This window comes from Bos mutus, chromosome X (assembly GCF_027580195.1).
Source record: "Bos mutus isolate GX-2022 chromosome X, NWIPB_WYAK_1.1, whole genome shotgun sequence".
NCBI classification, from domain to species: Eukaryota; Metazoa; Chordata; class Mammalia; order Artiodactyla; family Bovidae; genus Bos; species Bos mutus.
Window position 1 is genome coordinate 97,887,662 of NC_091646.1, and position 22,843 is coordinate 97,910,504.

At 37.1% G+C, this 22,843-nt stretch overlaps 1 protein-coding gene across 1 annotated transcript in view; it reads left to right on the top strand.

Moving 5' to 3' along the window:
- The first annotated feature begins 10,744 nt into the window (after positions 1-10,744).
- DMD (dystrophin) overlaps positions 10,745-22,843 on the top strand; it is a 2,671,852-nt gene continuing 2,659,753 nt past the window's right edge. The window contains exon 1 of the mRNA XM_070365439.1: positions 10,745-11,034. Coding sequence (XP_070221540.1) covers positions 10,953-11,034 — 82 coding nt within the window. The 5' untranslated portion in view covers positions 10,745-10,952. The remainder of the gene's footprint in view (positions 11,035-22,843) is intronic.

Sequence of the window (22,843 nt, forward strand, 5' to 3'; positions counted from 1 at the left end):
GTAATATTTTGCTACATAATAAGCCACCTCAAAATTTAGTTGCTTAGAACAATTACAACATTTATTTTTCTCACAAATCTGCAAATTTGGGCAAAGTTTGACATTAATATTTGATCTCTTCTACATGGTATCATAGAAAGCAACTCAATGCTGAGAGCTGGAATCATGTAAGACATTCCTTCCTTACTCATGTCTGATGCTTGGCACTGGCTGTTAATTGGGAGTTTTACTGGCCTTGTGCTTAAAACTCCTATACATGACCTTTCCAGGTGGCTGCCTGTCTTCCTCATAGCATGATGGCTGGGTTCCAAGGGTGAGTATCACAAAAGAGACAAGGCAGAAGCTTTATCACCTTTTATGACGGAACCTTGGAAGTCACCCGGCATACTTCAGCCATGTTAAATTAATCAAAGCAATCACCAAGGCCCGCCCAATTCCAAGGAAAGGGAAAGAGACTATATTCCTTGACTGGGTATTGCCAAGGTTCAGGTAGAGCATGTGAAATCAAAAATATTGCAAAAAATCAATCTGCCACACACATGAAAAGACAGGACTTCCCTGGCGGTCCAATGGTTGAGAATCTGCCTGCCAATGCAGGGAACACAGATTTGATCTGGGAATATTCCACGTGAGGTGGGGTAATCCTGAGCGCCACAACTACTGAGCCTGAGTGCAGCAACAAAGACCCAGCCTAGCCAAAAATAACAAATAAATAAATATATATATATATTTTTTTAAAGAAAAGGGTCAGTGTGGTTAAAAGGCAGATTTGGGCAAGAACACAGGCATATTTTGCAAAATGAATCAATTTGCAGAAGAAACTGATGATTGTTCTTTTGATTTCCTTCTGAAATAAAAATGTATGATCAACAGTTATTTTGTGACTACACTCATGTCATATTTATTTCTTCTTTGTATAGACCATTTTGAAGAAACCACTATTGTTTGCAACTTTAATTTTTGGAGTTTTGATCTGACCCGAAATTTTCACTGAGAAACTAGTATGCTTCCTGTATTGCCTGTTAGGATGGTCTTTTACTTGACAGTATGGACTTCTGAAAACATTTCTGCTATAACTAGAACTCAAAAAAAGAGTTTACTCCTCCTCCTCAATTATGTAATCAAGCATGGCTCTGCATTTGATAATTTTTGGCAAATTCTGGGTCTCCAGACACAATTATAATTTTAGACTGTTTGTGACATTAATTACTAAGCAGTCGTTTCCAGTCCTTTAATAAATAAATGACATCCAGAAGTTTCTTTAGGCTACATAGAAAAATAGTGGCAAAGCTACAATTGGAAGCAGATGCTAAGACATAAATTTGAAAACAAAGGATTACACTGAGAGGTGATACCTCTAGTAGGGAAACGGGGAAGTGATAAAGGCAAAGGACAAAACCTAATATATTGTGTGTTAATGAATAGGTTTCTGCTATGGATAACTGGGTCTCAATTTCTTTAGGGATTTTAGGAGACTGGGAAGAATATTTGCCTTAGAGCTATTCCATCTTGGGCTTCCCTAGTGGCTCAGTTGGTAAAGAATCTGCCTGCACTGCAGGAGACCCAGGTCTGATCCCTGGGTCTGGAAGATCCCCTGGAGAAGGGAATGGCAACCCACTCCAGTATTCTTACCTAGAGAATTCCATGGACAGAGGAGTCTGGTGGGCAAACCCCTCTGTTGTCCATGGGTTGGCAAACATTTGAACATGACTGAGTGACTGACACCTTCCCTTTCATGTTATTTCATCTTGGGAAGGAAGGAAGGTGGAGAATCATCCACCACCTCTCATTTGTAATTGCTGCAGACTGCTTTTGAGGGCATTACCTCCCTGGTGTACATGGCCTGCTCTGAGGATGGGCCTGCTGCTGCTGCTGCTGCTAAGTCACTTCAGTCGTGTCCAACTCTGTGCGACCCCATAGACGGCAGCCCACTAGGCTCCTCTGTCCCTGGGATTCTCCAGGCAAGAATACTGGAGTGGGTTGCCATTTCCTTCTCCAATGCATGGAAGTGAAAAGTGAAAGTGAAGTCGCTCAGTCGTGCCTGACTCTTCGTGACCCCATGGACTGGAGCCTACCAGATTCCTCCGCCCATGGGATTTTCCAGGCAAGAGTACTGGAGTGGGGTGACATTGCCTTCTCCGGAGGATGGGCCTAGCAGACTCCAAAGGCCAGAGAATGCCCTCAGGCACAAAGCCCCCTACACTTGCTCTCAGAGGCTGTGGGCACAGACAGGAACTGTGTGTCAAGAGGATATATGAGGCATCAACAACATCTGCTACATTTCTAATTAATTTGCATTGTTTCTTTGCTGTTTTTGTCATACGAGTATTTGCCTAATGTTTCCAATAAAATGAACTGTATCAAGACCATTCTATTGAGAAGGCGATGGCACCCCATTCCAGTACTCTTGCCTGGAGAATCCCATGGATGGAGGAGCCTGGTAGGCTGCAGTCCATGGGGTCGCTAAGAGTCAGAAAGGACTGAAGGACTTCAATTTCACTTTTCACTTTCATGCATTGGAGAAGGAAATGGCAACCCACTCCAGTGTTCTTGCCTGGAGAATCCCAGAGACGGGGGAGCCTGGTGGGCTGCTGTCTATGGGGTCGCACAGAGTCGGACACGACTGAAGTGACTTAGCAGCAGCAGCAGCAGAAGCATGAATAGACTGTGTTGGCATTGTAATCCAGAAGGAAATGATCTTTCAGCAGGATCACACAGGGGTAGAGTCAAATTGGGATTGAGGTGTCAGGGGATACAAGAGAATCACTTTTAGAGATAAGAGGGTGGACTTCTTATTCTTTGACCCATCATATATTGTTTTCAGTGTATTTATGATGTGGAAGCTTATGGAAAACTTCAGTGCTTGTTCCATGTAGTATATGGGTGTATGTCTGTTTTGCATGAACAAAAAGTGGTGTCTGCTTAGGGTAGAGAGGCTTTAAAAGCTCACGTGAGCCCCCATCTTTGAGACGCAACTTGATGGTAACAAGCAGGATGAGGAAAATTAATCTTACTACCAGATTCAACCTAGGAAACTGATCTTGAACAGCATGGGATATTGGAACTTTACAGATAGTGAATAGAAAAATCTTAACACCTAAGTTTTAGCGCTAATGTCATTGTTGTTGTTGTTTAGTCACTAAGTCACGTCCAACTTTTTGCAACCCCATGGACTGTAGCCCGCCAGGCTCCTCTGTCCATGGGATTTCCCAGAGAAGAATACTGGAGCAGGCTGCCATTTCCTTCTCCAGGGGATCTTCCCCACCCAGGGATTAAACCCACATCTCCTGCATTGGCAGGCAGATTCTTTACCACTGAACCATCAGGGAAGCCCTCTAATATTATTAGATCCTCAGTATCAAGACAACATTCCTTCTTCTCCTAAAATACTCCTAGTCTTAGGACATGCCAGAAGAGAATGCTTAAATTTAGAGCATTCTAGTAGTCAAAATATCAAAGAGATCCCTAAAAAAAGTCGTTGGAAAGAATGGGAAAGTGTAGTGATTCAAATTACCCTTGATTGTGTAGAAAACGTTTCTTAGAAAAATTTGCAGATTCTACGACAGGAATCTAAAAATATCAACTCAACTTCCAGTCTCCTAGGGAAAAAAAAATGCTTTCTCTGCATCCTTAAAATACATTTATTTCAAACTGAGTTTTCTAAAATATCTGTGTTAAGAGAAAACCAACTAATAGCCGTGTTGATTCATGAAAGTTCTCTCTTGCAATCAATGGATACTTCTATATAAAAGTGATGACACTGCATAAAATGGACATCTAAAATATGTTTCAGCATTATCTGTAAAAGGAAGCTATATGATGTGCTTATTTTTAATATAATAGGGATGTGCCATCTTTGGGAGCTTCTAGGATGCCATGATCTATTCATATTAAAGTGTGGACTTTCAGTTAATCATAGCATGCTATTCATTTCCTAGTTGGACAGTTCATAAAATAAATGTCTTTAGGTGGTAATCTGAAACCCTTTGGCATGATATATTGGAATGTCTTTTATTTCTCTGGTGCAAATGCTTTCTGATGTAGAGTAACTGAAAGGTTAGCAGGGTCCATGGAATTCTTTTACTTGGGATAATACTCTGAATAACAATCTGAAATTTCTTTTAAACAGTCACCCAGAAGTAACTGGCTCATCTAAAGAGAAGTATTCTAACCTCTATAACCTTAGTTTTTGAATAAGAAAATGCCAAGAAGTCTATCTTCTTTATTTGTTGAAATACATAAATAGTATGGATTAGGGAGAAGGGAGATTTGCAATGGTTTCCGTTTCATTGCTTGATGATCTACACCAGAGGGGTTCCACACAGACTTGAAAATAACTTTTGAAGATGCTTCTAATAGAATAAAATAATGAGCAATATTTCTAGTGCTCTAATCTCTCAGTCTTTCAAAGCTTAAGCATCTCAGAGGTTCACAAAATCTTGCTTCATTTTTAAAATGTCATAGTTTCCCTTTTGTACATTCATATGTATGTTTTTCTACAGTTACTTGAACAAAAGGTATATACACTGATATAGTTTGTTTTTCAATGAGATACTATAAATAGTAAACTAAAATTTGCTTGTTTTATATAACAATATTTCACAGATATATTTAAACATATTTGCATGTAATTTTAACCTATGATTATTTAAAAAATGGAATTTCACATGGAAATTTACATAAAGAAAAATATACATATGCATAAGTCGTGTCCGACTCTTGTGACCCCATGGACTAGCCTTCCAGGCTCTTGTCTATGGGATTTTCCAGGAAAGAATACTGGAGTGGGTTGCCATTCCTTCTCCAGGGGATTTTCACAAGTCAGGGATGGATCATGGGTCTCCTGTATTGCATGTGGTCTCCTGCACTGCAGGTGGATTCTTTACCAACTGAGTCAGCAAGGAAGCCCTTATAATGCACGGCTTAACTAATTTTTACAAAACGAACAAGTATATATATCACCCAGAACAAGAAACCAGCATTATAGGAATACCAGAAACTTCCCTATTGCCTGACCCCAATGACTGCAACCCTCTAAAGATAGTGTTATCTTCTATCACCATAAATTGGTTTTACCAGCTTTTAATCCTTATATAAATAGACATAGAGAGTATGTACCTTTAGTGTTTGTTTCCTTCTCTCAAATTATGCCTGTAGAATCCATGCATGTTATTGCATGGCACAGTAGCCCATTAGTTTCATTGCTATAACATTCATTTTATGAATATAGCCATGTATTTTTATCAGTTTTACTGTTGATGGATATGAGGGTTGTTTCTAACTTTGGCTGTTATATAAAATGCTGCAATTACTGTTCCTGTCTTTGATACAGTTATGGTTTTGTTGTTGTTGGGAATCCTCTAAAGGTAGGATTTATATGTCATGCAGTATTCATAATTTTTGCTTTAGTATATTCTGCAAACAGTTTTTCAAAGAAGTTGTGATTTTCAGTTCCATAAAGTGTATAACAGAGAAGGCAATGGCAAGCGACTCCAGTACTCTTGCCTAGAAAATCCCATGGATGGAGGAGCCTGGTGGGCTACAGTCCATGGGGTCGCTACGAGTCGGACATGACTGAATGACTTCACTTTCACTTTTCACTTTCACGCAATGGAGAAGGAAATGGCAACCCACTCCAGTGTTCTTGCCTGGAGAATCCCAGGGATGGCAGAGCCTGGTGGGCTGCTGTCTATGGGGTTGCACAGAGTCGGACACGACTGAAGAGACTTAGCAGCAGCAGCAGCAAAGTGTATAAGAATTCCAATCACACCACATTTTCAGCAATATTTAGTGTTTTCAGTTTTGTTTTGATTTTGATTGTTGCCATTACAATGGGTGTTTAGTTGTTTTGCTTTGTGGTTTAAATTTTAATATCTTGGTGCCTTTACAATGTTTAACATCTTTTCATAATTTTACTGGTCATTTGGATATCCTCTTTGGTAAAACAGCTATTCAAGATTTCATTCATTTTGTTAGGACTGGGTTTTGCTTTTTTTGATTTGTATGAGTGTACTATATATTCCAGGTACCTGTAGGTTTTTTACACACACACACACATACACACACACACACACATTTCCACTCTGATATTCATTTTCAGTCTCTTACTGAGGCCCTCTGACAAATAGAAGTTCTCAATTTAATGAAGTCAATGTGCCAATCTTTTTCCTTTAATCTTGTACTTTTATGTCCTATTTTTAAAAAAATGTCCCTTCCAAGGTCATGAAGCTATTTTCTTATGTTACCTTTTCCACTTTTATTGTTTTTCCTTTAAGTTTTCACATTTAAGTCTAAAATCAAGTCTCTAATTGACTCCACACTATTTACTGAGAATTTTCATTCCCTATGAATTGCAGTGCCATCTTTGTCATAAATCGAGTGACCATATATGTGACTACATACTTTCAGTTCTGTTATCGGAGTATTTGTCCTCACACCAAAGCACACTGTTTGAATTAAAATAATTAACTCCATAATATCATTATTTTTCTGGGCTCCAAAATCACTGCAGATTGTGATTGCAGCCATAAAATTAAAAGACACTTACTCCTTGGAAGGAAAGTTGACCAACCTAGACAGCATATTAAAAAGCAGAGACATCATTTTGTCAACAAAGGTCTGTCTAGTCAAGGCTATGGTTTTTCCAGTGGTCATGTGTGGATGTGAGAGTTGGACTATAAAGAAAGCTGAACGCCGAAGAAGTGATGCTTTTTTTTTTTTAATTTTATTTTATTTTTAAACTTTACATAATCGTATTAGTTTTGCCAAATATCAAAAAGAAGTGATGCTTTTGAACTGTGGTGTTGGAGAAGACTCTTGAGAGTCCCTTGGACTGCAAGGATATCCAACCAGTCCATTCTAAAGGAGATCAGTCCTGAGTGTTCATTGGAAAGACTAATGTTGAAGCTGAAACTCCAATACTTTGGCCACCTGATGTGAAGAGCTGACTCATTTGAAAAGACCCTGATGCTGGGAAAGATTGAGGGCAGGAGGAGAAGGGGACGACAGAGGATGAGATGGATGGATGGCATCGCCGACTCAATGGATATGGATTTGGGTGGATTCTGGGAGTTGTTGACAGACAGGGAGGCGTGGCATGCTGCAGTTCATGGGGTTGCAAAGAGTCGGACACGACTGAGTGACTGAACTGAATCATTATTGTAAGATTTATTACTGAAAAGTTCTTCAGTTTTGTTCTTTAGATTATCTTGGCTATTTTGCCCCTTTACTTATCCACATGCATTTTAGGATGTACACACACACACACACACACACACACACACACACACACACAGAGTTGATGGGATTAATTGGGGTTTCACTGACTGCAGATCAACTTTGGGGGAATTTACATCTTTACAACATCCATCTTACCAATCCATGAGCAGGGTATAGTTCTCCATTTATCCAGGTTTTCTTTAATTCCTCTCATTTATATAATTTGTATTTAGAGTTCTTGCAAATATATTTATTGATAGAATTATTTTTTAAAATATCATTTAAAATAGTTTCTAGAAACACAATTAATTTTTGGACATTAATGGCATCCAGAAACCTTGTTATATCCACTTAATTGTAATATTTTATCTGATAATTGGTTTTTTTATGTATATGTCATCTGAAAACAATAAAAATTTCATTCTCCTTTCCAAACTGTGTAACTTTGTTTTCTTGTTACACTGACTAGTATATTAAAGTAGTGTTTGCTATTATTTATAGATACATTTTAGCAGTTTAAGGAAGATTCTTTCTATTCTTAGTTTGCTAGAAGGTTTTGTAATTTTTAAACTTTTTTTGTGAGTGTGAATTTACCCTTTGTGTTTTTAATGGGATGAATCACGATACTTGGGTTTCGTGTGTTAAAATGAACGTTTGCTTGTCCAAATAAAATGAAGTTAATTGTGATACATATATTGTTATTTATATAATATAGTACTGGGTTTGTTTTATTTTGATAATGATTTATGTAGGGTACAAATCATACTTTTTTTTTTTTTTCAAAGTAGCTGCATAATAGTCCATTGTTAGATATGATATAATTGCTTCAATGGTTTCCCAATTAAAAGACATTTAGGTGGTTTTCAGTGAACGTCTTCTTAGAAATAAGGCTTTAATAAAGAACCTTATATATATCCTCATATACTGGTGATTTTATTTCTGTCAGATAGATTCATAAACAGGCACTGTTGGGCAACAGATTATGTACATTTTAATAGCTATTTTTACGTTATTTTCTTAAAATTTATCAATATTTCACCAATGTGGTATATGAATTGCTTTTTTTTTCTTACCCTACTTCCAAAATTGACTGTTATTCTTTTCAGTTGTTTTATCCTCTGTCTGAAGGGTAGGGAATAATATCTCCTTTTGCCTTTTCCTGACTATGAGAAGGTAGATAACATTTCATATTTTCACTGGATCTTTGCATATTTTTTTGTGTGGATTTTCTGTTCAGGTTATGTCTTCAATTTTTTTTTCCTACTGGATTGTTTGCTTTTTAAAATCAATTTGTACAATTTTATTAAAGTAGAGATATTAAACCTCTGTTCAGATGTTTTAAATATTTTTATCTCAGTTTATTGTCTTTATGCCTTATTATAAAGTCTTTGGCTTTATGGAAAATTTTATTTCTTATGTACTTAAAAGTGACAACTTTCTCCTTAAAGTCACCTCAGATTAGTGTTTGCTTTAAGAATGCCCCCATAACTTAAACTGTTACAGATTCCTCATTTCTTTGCTTTTATTTTGTATATTTGGATCTTCAGTCTATCTGGAGCTTATTTTTATATGGTTTAAATTACAGAAGTCTAACTTTATGGAAACATCATTATTCTATATTCCATTTTTAATGACTGAACTGAAATGTCATAGTGAATTTCCTTTGCCTGGATATGTTTAGGGATTCTATTCTGTTTCATCATTTTGTCTGTCTCTGTACCAATTCCTGGAGAAAGCAAAGGCATCCCACTCCAGTACTCTTGCCTGGAAAATCCCATGGACGGAGGAGCCTGGTGGGCCACAGTCCATGGGGTCACTAAGAGTCGGACACAACTGAGCGACTTCACTTTCACTTTTCACTTTCATGCATTGGAGAAGGAAATGGCACCCCACTCCAGTGTTCTTGCCTGGAGAATCCCAGGGACTAGGGAGCCTGGTGGGCTGCCGTCTATGGGGTCGCACAGAGTCGGACACGACTAACAAAACTTAGCAGCAGCAGTAGCAGTACCAATTCCTTACTGTTCTGATTAGAGTAGTATAATAATATAAAAAGTAGCATGCCACAATCTTTGTGATTAAAAAAAACATTCTTAACGATTGTTATACATTTTTTCTTTTCTGATATAGGAGCTGTGCTGTGTTATTTCCCATCTGATGAACTTGTTAGAAAGAGAACAGATGTGTCTCAAAAGAACAGGCATTTTGGAAACCTAAGATGTCTGCCTGTACAGAGCAGTAAAGAGAGATTTTCAATTGGCATAACATCTCAGGCTGATGGCAACTGAGAAATACCTAGTGGAGACTCCATCCTGAGCATTGTTCTATGTTTAATCTAAGGAAATTCTGGAGCTAAGCCTAACAACTATATTTTTGTCAACCTAAATTATCCACTGTCATGCAAAAGGCCAATTTGGCAACGGAATACAGGACAGCAAATATGTTTTTAATCTAAGGCATTATAATGGGAATGGAAGAAGGTTACAGATAAAATTGTCTTGATGAAGGCACCCAATTGGATGTTCATAAGTTCTTTCATCATGATGTTTTTCAGATTTGATTGCTCATTGGAATTACCTGCAAGACATTTACACTCCTAATGGGCAGGTAAGAGTCTAGAATAATTAATCATCATCTTAATGAAAATCAGGGGTGGAAACCAAGCCTTAGTGGTTTGTAAAAATCCCAGATGATTCCACTGTCTAGCGATGGTAGAGAGCCAGTGCTTTAGAAGAAGCTAAGAATCTACTTTGGAAAAAAACGCAGAAGAAAACAAGAAAAGAAAATCTTTAGCTGTTGCTAGGCCCCTTGCCAAGCTCTTCTTGTAAAGTTAATCTGTCTATGGTAGGTGATGGGCAGAATTTGGGGTGACTGAGCTTCTGCAGGAAGACAGCGCAGGATGAATTATATGTGTGTTGGGCTGGGGTGGAGGGAGGAGTAAGGATACTAACCAAATGAAAGTCACTTCTGAAATTTTTAGAAAATAAAGTCATATGAGCTGTTTATAGTCCAATCTAATTCTAGCTTCAGTGGTGGGAGGAAGGGATGGAGGAGGCAGTCGGAGTGAATATACACACTGAAAGAAGGGTGGGTAGCTTTGGTGAAATCTCCTAAGAAATATGATTATGCTCAGCCTGTATTTCCTATTTCTGGTCAGTGCTTTTGAGTCAGGATACCACTGTAGGGTACACACGTGTGAGTGACCCAGATAGCAAAAGCCAAAGACCCTTCTTCTCAGTGTACTCATCTTATAAGTGGCGATACTAAATCATTCATGACCTCATGTGCTGCTTTTGGCAAGCGGCTCTCTAATTGCTCCTGTTTTTGCAGCGATTCTGCGCAGCGTGGAAAAGCGAGTCTCCAACTTGCCTGTGGATTTATTGACCACCGGGTCCCTTCTCAGCTTTCACCTTCCAGGCCTCGCCCACTCTATTTGGGGGGTAGGAGCTGGGAACACCTGTTCCCTCCTCTCCAAGCATGGGCTGGGCCATTTGACGGCTTCCCCTTTCCACCAAGGCAGGTGTCGGTGTTTCAGTATTTTCCAGCGCACCATCCCTCCCCGCCCCCGACGCATCCCTGTTTCCGTGGCTGAGGGCCTGGGGAGGAGAGCAATCCGCCCTCACACACACCAGATCCCCAGCTCGGTACCTGCTTTGGAGGGCATCAGGCGGACTGCGCGGACCCACCTGCCTCCAAAGTTTGGGGCGTGGGGGAGCCGGGGCACGTGGCGTGTGGCTATGGCTCAGCCTGGGGGTCCGGAGCAGCCCCGGGAACCTGCCGCCGGAGACGGATTCACCGACGTCATCAGGAGCCGCGCTGGTAGGACCTTGCTGCTTTTGCTTTTTTGGGGGGGAGGGTGGGGGAGTGCTGTGCGGGGGTATCGAGAGCGTTCCGGCTCCTCTCCGTAGAGGCTGTGCCCTGGAAGTTAGTGCAGGGTTTCGGAAAGTTGTTGTGGCGCAGAGCTGAGGAGCAGCCGGGGACTGTCACCGCGCCCCCGCGCGCGTGGGGAGGGCGGGGAACTACGCGGAGCGCGTCCAGGGGAGGAGGGGGAAGGGGTGTCACACGTTCTCCGGGAAAAGCAGACACTCAAGTTTTTCTGTCGGGTCAAGTAGATACTGGTGTAGTGGTGGGCGATTTTTTTTTTTTTTTTTTTTTTAAGAAAACCGCCGACAATCGGTTTTATGATAGGACGGAACTTGTTTTAAAAATATAAAGGAACGAGCAGGCCGATTTAAAAGAAATACTGTCCTACGTTATGTTTCAGAAGAGAGGGGTTGGGGAGGTGTGAGAAGGCATGCCTGGTCAGGGTGTGGCCAAGGGCAGAGTTAAGAAACCTGAGAAGTTTCACCTGTGCTGAAGGAAAATGTCAGAGGGGGTGACAGGAAGGCTTGCATGCCTGGAGCGTAACTAGAGGAGTTGAAAGCCAGTGAAGAAGCAGGAATGAAAAGTCTATGGGTTTTTTTTTTTTTTTTTTTTGGGCGTTACCACAGTGAACTTTCTCTCATGTGTAAAGTTCATTTGTAAGGAATCTTCTAGTATTTGGTGGTCTGGCCTACATGTGCAAACACTCGTAAACCAGGATAGGTCATTAAAGCTGTAAATGGAAGCAGCTGTTAAGCTTTACCAAAGGATGAAGGTTCAGCTGCTTGAATCCGCTCACTCCTTGGAAATGCACCAGATCGTGGACGGCAACGTAAGGGGGGCCTTCCAGGTTTCTTGACATATATTTCTGGATGCTGAAGAGGATAAAGGTAGAAAGTCACTGTGCAAGTCTATTTCTGACATGAGGTTAAAGAAAATATCACAGTCGAAAACAAAAAAATGAGTAAGAGACACAGGAATTCGGTAAAACTACACATCAGCAGAGTTCAGAAGATGTAGAGCAGGATTTCTCTTCACTAGCAGTATAAACTGATAATGATACCTATAAGTCAAGAAAGAATGGTCTCTGACACTGTCTCTGACAGTACCAGGGACAAATAGTTCTCAATTTAAAAAGTACACTTAGCTTTTTCTGGTCTCATTAATAACCTAACATCCTTCTCTGATTTTAAAGGGAAGAATAGTAAGCTGTCTTAAATGGAATGACCTTCTCATTCAACATGTAGGATAATAGAATGGCTTTAGGTAGTCACCCTAAAATAACAATTTGAAAAAAATATATGTTGAATACTTTAATACACTACATTAAAATGGCTATTGTTTATGCAGTTTATTAGACAGTAACTTGTAGCTATAATTATCTGAAATATGCAGAATGATATCTACTATAAATCTGTTAGAGTATTAGTTTTGGAAAAGTGGGTTAAGAATTAATTCTACGAAGAATTGTCAGTGCGTGAGAGAAACAGAAAAAGATCTCCAGTTCTCAAAACTAGGTTTGTGTGAGCTTGTGTATATGGAGATGGACAGTTTAAATCCATCTCTAAAGGAAATTCAACCTTTCTATAAATTTGGATTCCATATCAGATGCTACTTTGAGTCACTTTTTCTTAAATCCAGTTATTTACATTTTTTTTCTTTTACATTTGTGAAATTAAGCTTTTAGAACTAGGAGACCTTCACGTGGAGTGAGTGAGAGGGCCAACAGGTTATCTAATTTTCATTGCCAACCTTTCTCTTTTTGATAGGTCCGTCTCAGGGTTTAGAGACCATCCCATAAAACAGAATTTGTGCTTTGAATTTTGGTTTCTGTACCTTTAGGATACCAGTGGTTTTGTTTTGTATTATTTGTTAGGTATTGATTTTTTTTTTTAATTCTGAAGCATAAGGGGCAGTTGCTATTAATAAATGCTCTTTGTAGCCAATTGCTATGCACAGCAAAACATGTGGTGGGATTAACAGTGATACCAAAGAAAAGCAAACCGAAGAACTTGTTACACTGGCAATACCTATGTCTCTCTGCTGTCTCCTTTTTTCCCCCAATTTCTCTCGTATATGTTTGTTTCTAGACCTAGTTAAATGGCAAGGGAAATTTTACAGTGCCTCAAAGTATGTAAAAATAAGCTTTATATAAGATGTTTATATTTTTAGTGGCACTATTGGAGATTGTTTCTCACACACTTAATAAGTAGAACTTGTAAAAATTGAAGACACAAAAATGATTATAATATAATACATGGTTGTACTTCTTTGATTTTATACAATGGTCTTGGATCATAATTTGAGAAGTCACAACAGTGTGGAACTTTATCTCTTATTTTTTCCTATCACAACTGCATATTCTTAACTCATTTCCACCAAGAACTTTGATGTGGTTATGGTTTACATATGTTACCTGGGTTATCATGAGAAATCCCATGCCTTGGGTGAAAACTGTTAAAAAATGAATGGCTAACCCAAACCAGGACTGCCCCTCTGTATAAAATGCAGGTATCCTAAAGGTAAAATCTCACCATTTGTAAGTATTTCAACGCAATCTATTTACAGCTGTTGGTTTTTTTTTTTTTATTTGTTTGGATACTTAAATACAGGCACTTGATCTCCTATTGATTGGGTATGCTTTCCTGTAATTAGAAATAGCTCAGTGTAATATAAACAGCTCCATGCTGTTAATCTTTTTAAGCCAGATGTGAATTTAACTAACTCTGATTTATTTTAGGATGTGTTTTGTGTATGTGTGGTTTGTTTCATTTGGTGTCTCCTGGCAGATCTTTAGATGTTTTACTGGCATAGAATAATACATGAATAATTGAGTAAAGTGTACCTATGGATTTGTGTCACAAAATATTTTGTTAACCTCTTGAATGCTGAAATAAATTCAGGCATTTTCTTCAGAATAAAATTAGTGGAGCAGGTTTTGTCTAAAAATATAAATATTATTTTTGGTTTGATCTTAGAGTCCACTATAACAAGATCTTTCTAGTGATAGTTTTACATTGATAGACTCCTATTTTATTCCAAATATGGAAGATTGTTACACCAAAATTTGGTAATTTGTTTTTGCTTATTTATAGTGGTTATAAAGAGCCTATTATGAAGAATAATACATAAAAGTTAGGCCAAATGACTCTTTTAAAACACACGTGGCATATTTCTTTAGTATTTTAACGATCCTTATTAACAACAAGAATGCAATGTAAGTGACTTTACTTTTTTTCAGTTTGAGCTAATGCTCTTAAATTATACCCTATGCCACTGACAATTAGATATTCTTAGAACAAACCAAGAATCAAATAAGATGGAGATATTAGGGATTTTACAAGGGAGAAAGTAAGAAATCAGAAGACATTTTGAATAACCACTCTTTCAGAACTGCCAATTATTTCAATTGGAAATGTTTTCTTACAATGCCATTTAATATCTAAAGAATCACTTTGGTAATGAAGCCTGTACTTATCCATTCCAAGAAAATTATATGCTCATGTCATATTGAAGGAGTGGGGTAATTCATTGTGCCTGTTTATACAAGAACCACTTTGGTGCTTAAAAAAAAAAGGAAACAAAATCTTGAGTGCTAAGATTTTGCTTTCCTTTGATTTATAAGGATTCCTATCCACAGAAACCTTGGTAAGGAAATTGTAGGGAATACTTTTCATAGATAACAGCTACTAAAGTATGTTGTACTATAGTGTAAATTTTATTCTGTTTTAGGTAATTGACTATGACAGCAATCCTGGTGCAGAAATAGATCGACCCAAAGACTACAAGACTAGAAAAACTTCCCTTTCTGGATTATTGATAGATCCATGCAAATTTATGGGAGATAGAATATGTTTTCATGTAACTTTTTTTAACATTATACTGATGTTTTCAAATGTGTCTTAAATTTTCTCTGCTATGATAGTGAATTCAATTCTGTTCTTTCCTCCAAGGAGGAAAATTGGAAATTTTCATATTGAGTTAATAAGTACATTTGGCTTCAGACTGAAAACAACTTCTAAGTTTCCACTTAAAGTTTTTCCTAAAGTTGATAGCTCCCTCCGATTTAATAAATTTAGCCAATTTATCTTGACATTCAGTAATTCTGAGCTCTCTGTTTCTCTCTGTAGAAATTCTGTTCTATATTATAACAAAATTGAAGATAACATTAATGAACTGTAGTAGTTTTGCGAACATGTAGTTAGCTAATGAGGAAATACCCAGTGATGTAGTGGAGGTGGTTTGCAGTGGCTCATGAGATCGGATTGTGTAAATCCCTTATCTGCACTTTGTGGTGTTGTTGCTGGTCTCTTAATTTCTATGAGAAATGAGCAAATGGTAGTAATCACGACTTTCTCTTTTTTTCCTTTTGTGGGAGCTAGTTGTTAAATATTCATGAGTACGACACTAGAAATATGAATGATGAGAGAAATTTCAACTGGGAAAAAAGTCACTGTGTTGAGGTTGTGTATCAGGTATGCATTCCGTCGAATTGAACAGCCTACCCAGATAACCATGGTCTTAACAAATTTTATAGAACGAGGTGTCTGGAGGTAGGCTGCTTCTGGTATTGGCCTGACATCTCTGTGTTATCGGGGCTAGTGTGTCTGATTCTCTTGGCCTTTTCTTTCTGATTACAAGTTGACAGCTACTATTCAGATACTACTTAAGGCTGGAAGAAAAGAAAGCCACCAGTTACATATCTTCTAGACTCACTCCATTGAACTACTGCTTGTATCCATCCATAGCAAACACCGAGTTCCATGGTCATCCTTAGATGCAAATGATGCTAAGACTGTGAATATTGAGCCTTTATACCCTCTAGCGAATTTTGGTAAGGGAAGACAAGGGTAAGGGAGTAACAATGGTGTGAGGGTGTCCTGTCAGAGGAACTGGTTAATTTCATTAACTTCTTACTGCTGTTGCTTTTGTCATTCTAGTGCAGAGAGGGAAATGTAAACCCTCAGGAGTTCCTGTTTATGCAGTCATAAATTTAAGTTAGGTTTGGGTTATGAGCTCTCTTGTCTTTCTCTCTTAAAACAGGTGAAACTCCTTGTACAGAATAGACTTAGATTTGATAGCTATGAATCTGTCTCTAGTTGAGAGACATTAAGTCACCCTTTCATTTCTGTTATCCAGTGAAACCTGACCTGTCTGATCCCAGGAAACTGGCATGCTATTTTGAGAATGGGCATAATTTCACTCTGACGGATGATAGCAACTGCAGGCATGCCCAAAGACAAGCATAGTATGTACATTGTGATGGTATAGGGCTATTTTTTAGTCTAAGAAAGCTGGCTGCAATGACTCCTTTTGAACACCTTCTGTACTTGTTCTGTCATTATAGTGACTGAAAACTGGTCCATTTGAAAACCAATTTTTACTGTAAAATGCCCCCATCTGCTGTGTCCTCCTCCACACTACCGTGCCCCATTGCCCTTTCTTATAACATCATTTGAGGTAGTACTGAAGATGAGCTATCCATTCTGAATTTGTAATATTGAGGGTTGGAGATTTCTATTACCATCTTGTGTCTATACTGAGGAATTGTCTTTCATATGTCAAACCATCACAAAATAGGAGTGGAAAATGGGAAAGAAAACATATTTTGTGGTTCGAATGTATATGTCAAATACATTTTACATAAATGTATTTGGCATATATATGTAAACTTGTATAATTTTACAGAAATGTATTTAAAGAAGTTCTGACTCAAAAGCAAATTGTAACAAGGATTACATCCATGGTACAAGTTGGCCAAAGATTAAAGGGTAACTGAATTTTAATCAAGATTTGAAAAGATAGGTGGTAGGTTTCATCTGGTGGGGAAGCCCCTGTGTATTTATGGTTATATGTTCTAAGTTAAAGAATATTGGTCGGGCTCTTTAGAAAACTCATAAGCAGGAATTAACATTTATGCATGAGATTTAGAAATTGGAGTAATTCTACTCCTGACAATAATTTTCTATATTGAGCAATGTAACTACTTGGGAAATTTTTAAAAAAAATGAATGCCTAGTTATTTTGGGTGTATGGGTCTCCGTCCTCAGTCTCCCTGTGAAGTTCGTATGAGTCCTCCAGCTTTGAGGAGCTCTGGCTTTTTTTTTTTTTCAACTTGATTTTGATTTTTAATCATTACAGGAGCCTTCTTAGATTGTTTGTAGTGACTGTTGAAGTTAGTTTCCTGTTTTTCCCATTATGAAAGTAGAAAAAAGATCAGTGGTGGTTCTCCATTTCCAAGCTTTTCAATAATTGAAAGTTGCGTGTATCCCTTCTCTAGATGCTCTGAAAATGCCACGCAATATCTATTATATCTATTGTGGTAGAAATCAAAGAGGATTCATGAGTTAGAAGAAAAGTGGAGAATAACCTAAAAATCAGGAATAGCTGCCTGAATTTACCAGTTAATAGCTGGTAAATAATTTTCAGTTGTATTCTTTCTAACATCGCCCAAATTGTTTGGATTTTGGAGTAGGGGCAGATAGAAAGTTGTTGTTGTGTGTTTTTTTTTTAATGTAATGGTCACAAACTGGCACACAAAGAAGGAGATGTGTTCTGTTTGAGATGTAGTGTCAAAAATGGAAAACGGATTCCTTAGAGCATGCACTTCTTGAGAGTTCCAATGCTCCTTATTATATTGAAGCAATATATAATGTTACTCCTTATTATATTTCTTAACTCATATTTCTCGCTCAAACCTAGGAGATACTTTTTTGTTTCACCAGTTTCAGAGCTTAAAGCAAAATATGCAAACTCAACCTTATTACTATGATGTAGAAGATTTGAGGAGAAAATAAAGCTCTATTGTAAAGAGGACTTGATAAAAATTAAGATTTTTGATATACGTGGCAAGTTTTAGTGCAAAGAAAATTGTTTTTTGTTTTTGCATTGTACCTGTAGTTTATCACTACATCAAAAAATAGAAGTAAATATTTCGCCTCTTTACCTATTTCTTTTTATTTTTTCTTCTTTTCTTAACCTTCTCATTTTCCTTCTTAAACTTTGTTGTCACTTCTCTTGGAACTGAAGTTAATGCTATCAATACTGGAGTACAATTAAATTGATACAAATAGACTTCTTTGGAATGGCTTTTTTCCTTTGCCACAATCTTGCAACATGAGGTCTATGGGGAAGTCTATTCCATGTTTCATTATGCCAACTTTGAATTCAATTTTCAGTTAAATCTTATATAAATTTTTACTGCCTGCATGTTGTTTTCACAACGGAACTGCTATGTTTAAAATTTTTGGCTCATTTAAAATTAGGTTTGTGAATTAATAAAGGACTATCTGATGTGGTTATTAGAAACATCCAGAACAGTCAACAATCATACTTCTTTAGTGAAGTGGTTCTCTAACTTGAGTGTGTATCAAAAGTCACTGGAGGGCTTAGAAGACAGATCAACGTGCTTTACCTTCCAAGTTTCTGATTCAGTAGTTGTAGAATAGGGTTTGACAATTTGCACTCTCCCAGGCCTCCAAGTGCTGCTGATCCTATTGCTCTAAGGACAACACTTTGAGAAACACTATTGGAAAAGTTAGGAAGGAATTAGTGAACCATCACTGGTTGGTAAAAAAAACAAACGAACCAAAAAACCTGAAGGAGTAGGTAGTTCTTAGTTCCAGGAAGCCAAAGACAATACAACACTGTTCAGAGCTATTGAAGGTGGACTTACTCCTACTGCCCTAAGTCCCAGTAATGAATATGAATGTGAGTGGTCCCTTAACCCTTTCTGGCTTTATCTGTAGATTGAAATAAGGCCAAAGCAATTGCCATGACCAAGGACATAAATATTTAATAGACATGAGTACTTGTTAAAAAATTAATCATAAATTCTACATATTCTTTATGTCTTTTACTTTTAAATTACTGTTAAATCTGATACAACTAATTTTATATGTTGTGTGTGCATTGTTGATGTCACCAATAAATGTGTGAAATACAGATGGCCTGAGTTCTTGGTTAAGACATTTACCCACACCAAGTGCTCTCCCTTGCTCTTTTACTTTGCCAGGAGTGCAGCAGAGCCTCCCATCCATCCCCAAATTCCCCGGGCATACTCTTAACCACTAAACGTAGATAGCTATAGAGTGTGTCTTCCAGATGGTAACAATGACCCTATATGTGAGACAGCAAAAGAGACACAGATATAAAGAACAGACTTTTGGACTCTGTGGGAGAAGACGAGGGTGGGATGATTTGAGAGAATAGCATTGAAACGTATATTATCATATGTGAAATAGATCGCCAGTCCAGGTTCAATGCATGAGACAGGGTGCTCAGGGCTGCACTGGGATGACCCAGAGAGATGGGATGGGGAGGGAGGTAGGAGGGGGGTTCAGGATGGGGAACACATGTACACCCATGGCTGATTATGTCAATGTATGGCAAAAACCACTACAATATTGTCAAGCAATTAGCCTCCAGTTAAAATAAATTAATTTAAAAAAATGTGTCTTTCAATAAAATCCAAAGTTATTCCAAAGAAATATCACCAGCCAAAAGTATTTTAATTAGTATTTTACTATGTATCACAATGTCAGTTTTTTCCCTTAAATTATTTATTAAATTATCCTCTCCTTTCAAATTTTAACAGTTTACTGGCTAGTAGTTGATGGAATTCCACATCCTATTAATACTATTTAGTGATCAAATGAGTTTGGGACACATAGAGTAAACAAAGTAAGTTTCTTAATGTCTGGTTTCTGAGAAATTTTATTGTGCCTAAGTGTATGATAAAACTTGAAGATTGGAGTTTTCTGAGCATATTTTGTCATGGACTTTTTGAGAAGCATTTTGTGGATTGTTGCTTCATGGAGCTCAATTTGGGAAATAGAAAGTGTAGATGTGAATGAATTAGAATATATGAACCCATTGATCTGTTGGCTTATTCAGCTGACTTATCTGATTTGAAATACCCTTTCCTTCCACACTGCTCAGTGTTTTCTCTAAAGGCTCTGAGGTCTCAGTCCTTGAGTGGGGCGGGGGTGAGTCTTCCAGTTATAAGGATTGTTCTAACTGTTTTTTAATAGCATATCATTTTTGTAATGATAATTGACAATGTTCTGTACAAAATCAACAGAATATAAAATAAAAATCACAGAAATAACCCTCATCGAAACTAGTAACATTTGTGACTTGTGTGTGCATGTATGTACATATTTACACATATATACACACTCTTATGTTTGCAGATACAATGTATGATTAATACTATATAGTGGATTTTATATAAATGAGGTAAGTTGTCTTTATGGATGACATATAATTAAGTGGTAGTATGGATGTGAGTATAAACATATTGTGCTGCTAGTTTATAATTCTGTAATATTTACAATTATTTTCTTTGCCAATATAATACAAACCTATTACCACATCATTAATTTTCTTTGGCAACACTCATTCTAATCAATTATGAATGGCATATTAGAATCACAAAGGTGGGATTAAAAAAGGTGGGATATATGTGTACCTATGGCTGACTCATGTTGAGGTCTGACAGAAAACAACAAAATTCTGTAAAGCAATTATCCTTCAATTAAAAAAAAAAAAGCTATGCATATTCCCAGAGTCTTTGAAACTATTGTGCAATATATTGTGGGGAGAGTTGGAGGTGAGATCTCACATCCACTCATGAAAAGATGTTTTTCACAAAATGTGTCTTAAAATTCAGTTTCTACCCTGAATTGGTTAATAATTATGTGAATCATTTAAATCTTGTTAAATGTTTCTATTTCTAAATGACAGACAAGAACTGAATTGATTCCTGGCCAGTCAGAGATCCATACAGAGGGAGATAATTAAATCTAAAAGACTGTGCACAATGAAACTTAGTGAATAAGAATGAATATATACCAGCCCTAGCATGTGGCTCAGAGAGGCATCACATGAAGTTAGAAAAGTCTAAACTCTGCAGAACTTTAAACAAAGGTGTTTAACTGGAACAAGCGTTGGCTGAAGCCCTAGATGCAGTCGTGCGTGTAGAGAACTGATGAAGAGGAGCACTCTGTGGAGCCGTGGTCCTATAGTTTGTCAAGTGATTTGAGCTGCAGAGTATTTTGCTCATTACACATATTTTAATAAGACAGCAATCTGAATTTGGCAACAGACCTGCAAAAGTTAAAATCAATTATATAGCTAATTGATATCTTAATCTCAATAGAATGGATTTAGCAAAATTATTCTTTTGTGACATGATCAATTTATTTTAAATTTAAGAAGCAGACTTGGTAATACTTGCCTTGGCCTAAGTCGTATATACCATAAAATACATTAAATTACCAGTTAACATATATTAATTACCTTAAAATCTCTAAATGCATTTTCTCTAAAATTTATGCATGGTGAATTACTGAGATCATGTAACTAGTATAGGTTTGGAAATGGGCTGGTTTTGAATAACAAGTGGAAATCTCTCATGAAGAAAGTTTCCAAAATGAACCCCATGAGAAAATATATTATTAATTATAGCTAGTCAAATGTGAGAAATGCTTACTTTTTCATTTCATAGAAATACATGTTTCATAATTGAATAGCTATTATATTCTCTAATATATTAAATCAATTGCAGTTTGATTCAGAGTAATGGTCATATTACAGATATTTCTTAAAGATTTGCATTGAAATTCTGGATATAAAACTCAGTTTAATTTACTCACTGAATTAAAACAAAGGCTATATCTTTAAAAATACTGATGGACATTTGAACAAATCAGGTTAAAAAGTTAAAAATGTGTATCTTGGATGTAATTAGATATAGAAAAATAAGGTAGGATATGGTAACACACAGGAAAAAATGCTTTTGTGTTTTCTTCCTATCCCTAAGAACAAAAGGTTAAATGGAACTGCCACTCAGTTGCAACTATTTTTCAGGCAAAATAATGCAATATCTCCTATTCCCTCTTACTAGTTCCCCATTTTGTTCATCCCTTCTAATATTAAGCCAATGTTTACATTAAAACCAATGAGGAAATTGTGTTCAAGATGTCCATGGAACTTGTTAAAAAAAAAAGGAACAGAAATTGTCATTTTTAATTAAGCCAGATTAGTTTGTGAAAACATAATTACAGATAGCTATAATTTTCCCAGTGTTTATGTCATATGTAACTATTAATAACACGTAGAAGAGTCCTCTGAAATATTCCCCTAAATGGCAATAATCTATTTACTGAAATTTTATTCTTGGCAACATATTAAAATTATTTTATTTCTTTTCTATCAAGGCTATGTTCTTTTTTAAAAGAATGAAGATTTTCATTCATTTTCATTTGAACCTGTAGGGTGTACGCAAGTTGTGGGCTTACATCACATGCTCATACTCCTACGTGCTTATATTTAAAAGTGAGCATTTCTACGTGGAGTAAGCTGATTAAACCCCAGTGATGTAAATGAACTAGGGAACTTCAAAGTCTCCCTCCTTATTCTCACCAAATAGCCACAAAGAAATGTTTCCTCCTTTAGTTCTCCAGAAGGAAAAAATGCATATCATCTCTTGTCTTTTGCTATGGAATCTTATTCCCACATTCCTTCTTTCCCATGTTTGTTCTAATTTGACTCTACTGTTCAGTTAAGTAACTTGTTTAAAATCAAACATCAGAACCATGCCATTGTCAATTCTAAATGAGTTTATGGTGTACGTAAAAATGAAACATAATCTTTGGGGGCCTGGGTGCGGTGGATCTGGGCAAAGGGAATGGAAAGAGATAGAATAAGGAGTCTTGAAAAGGGAATGAGCAGTGCCAGAATGGTAAAGGCACAGCCTACAGCA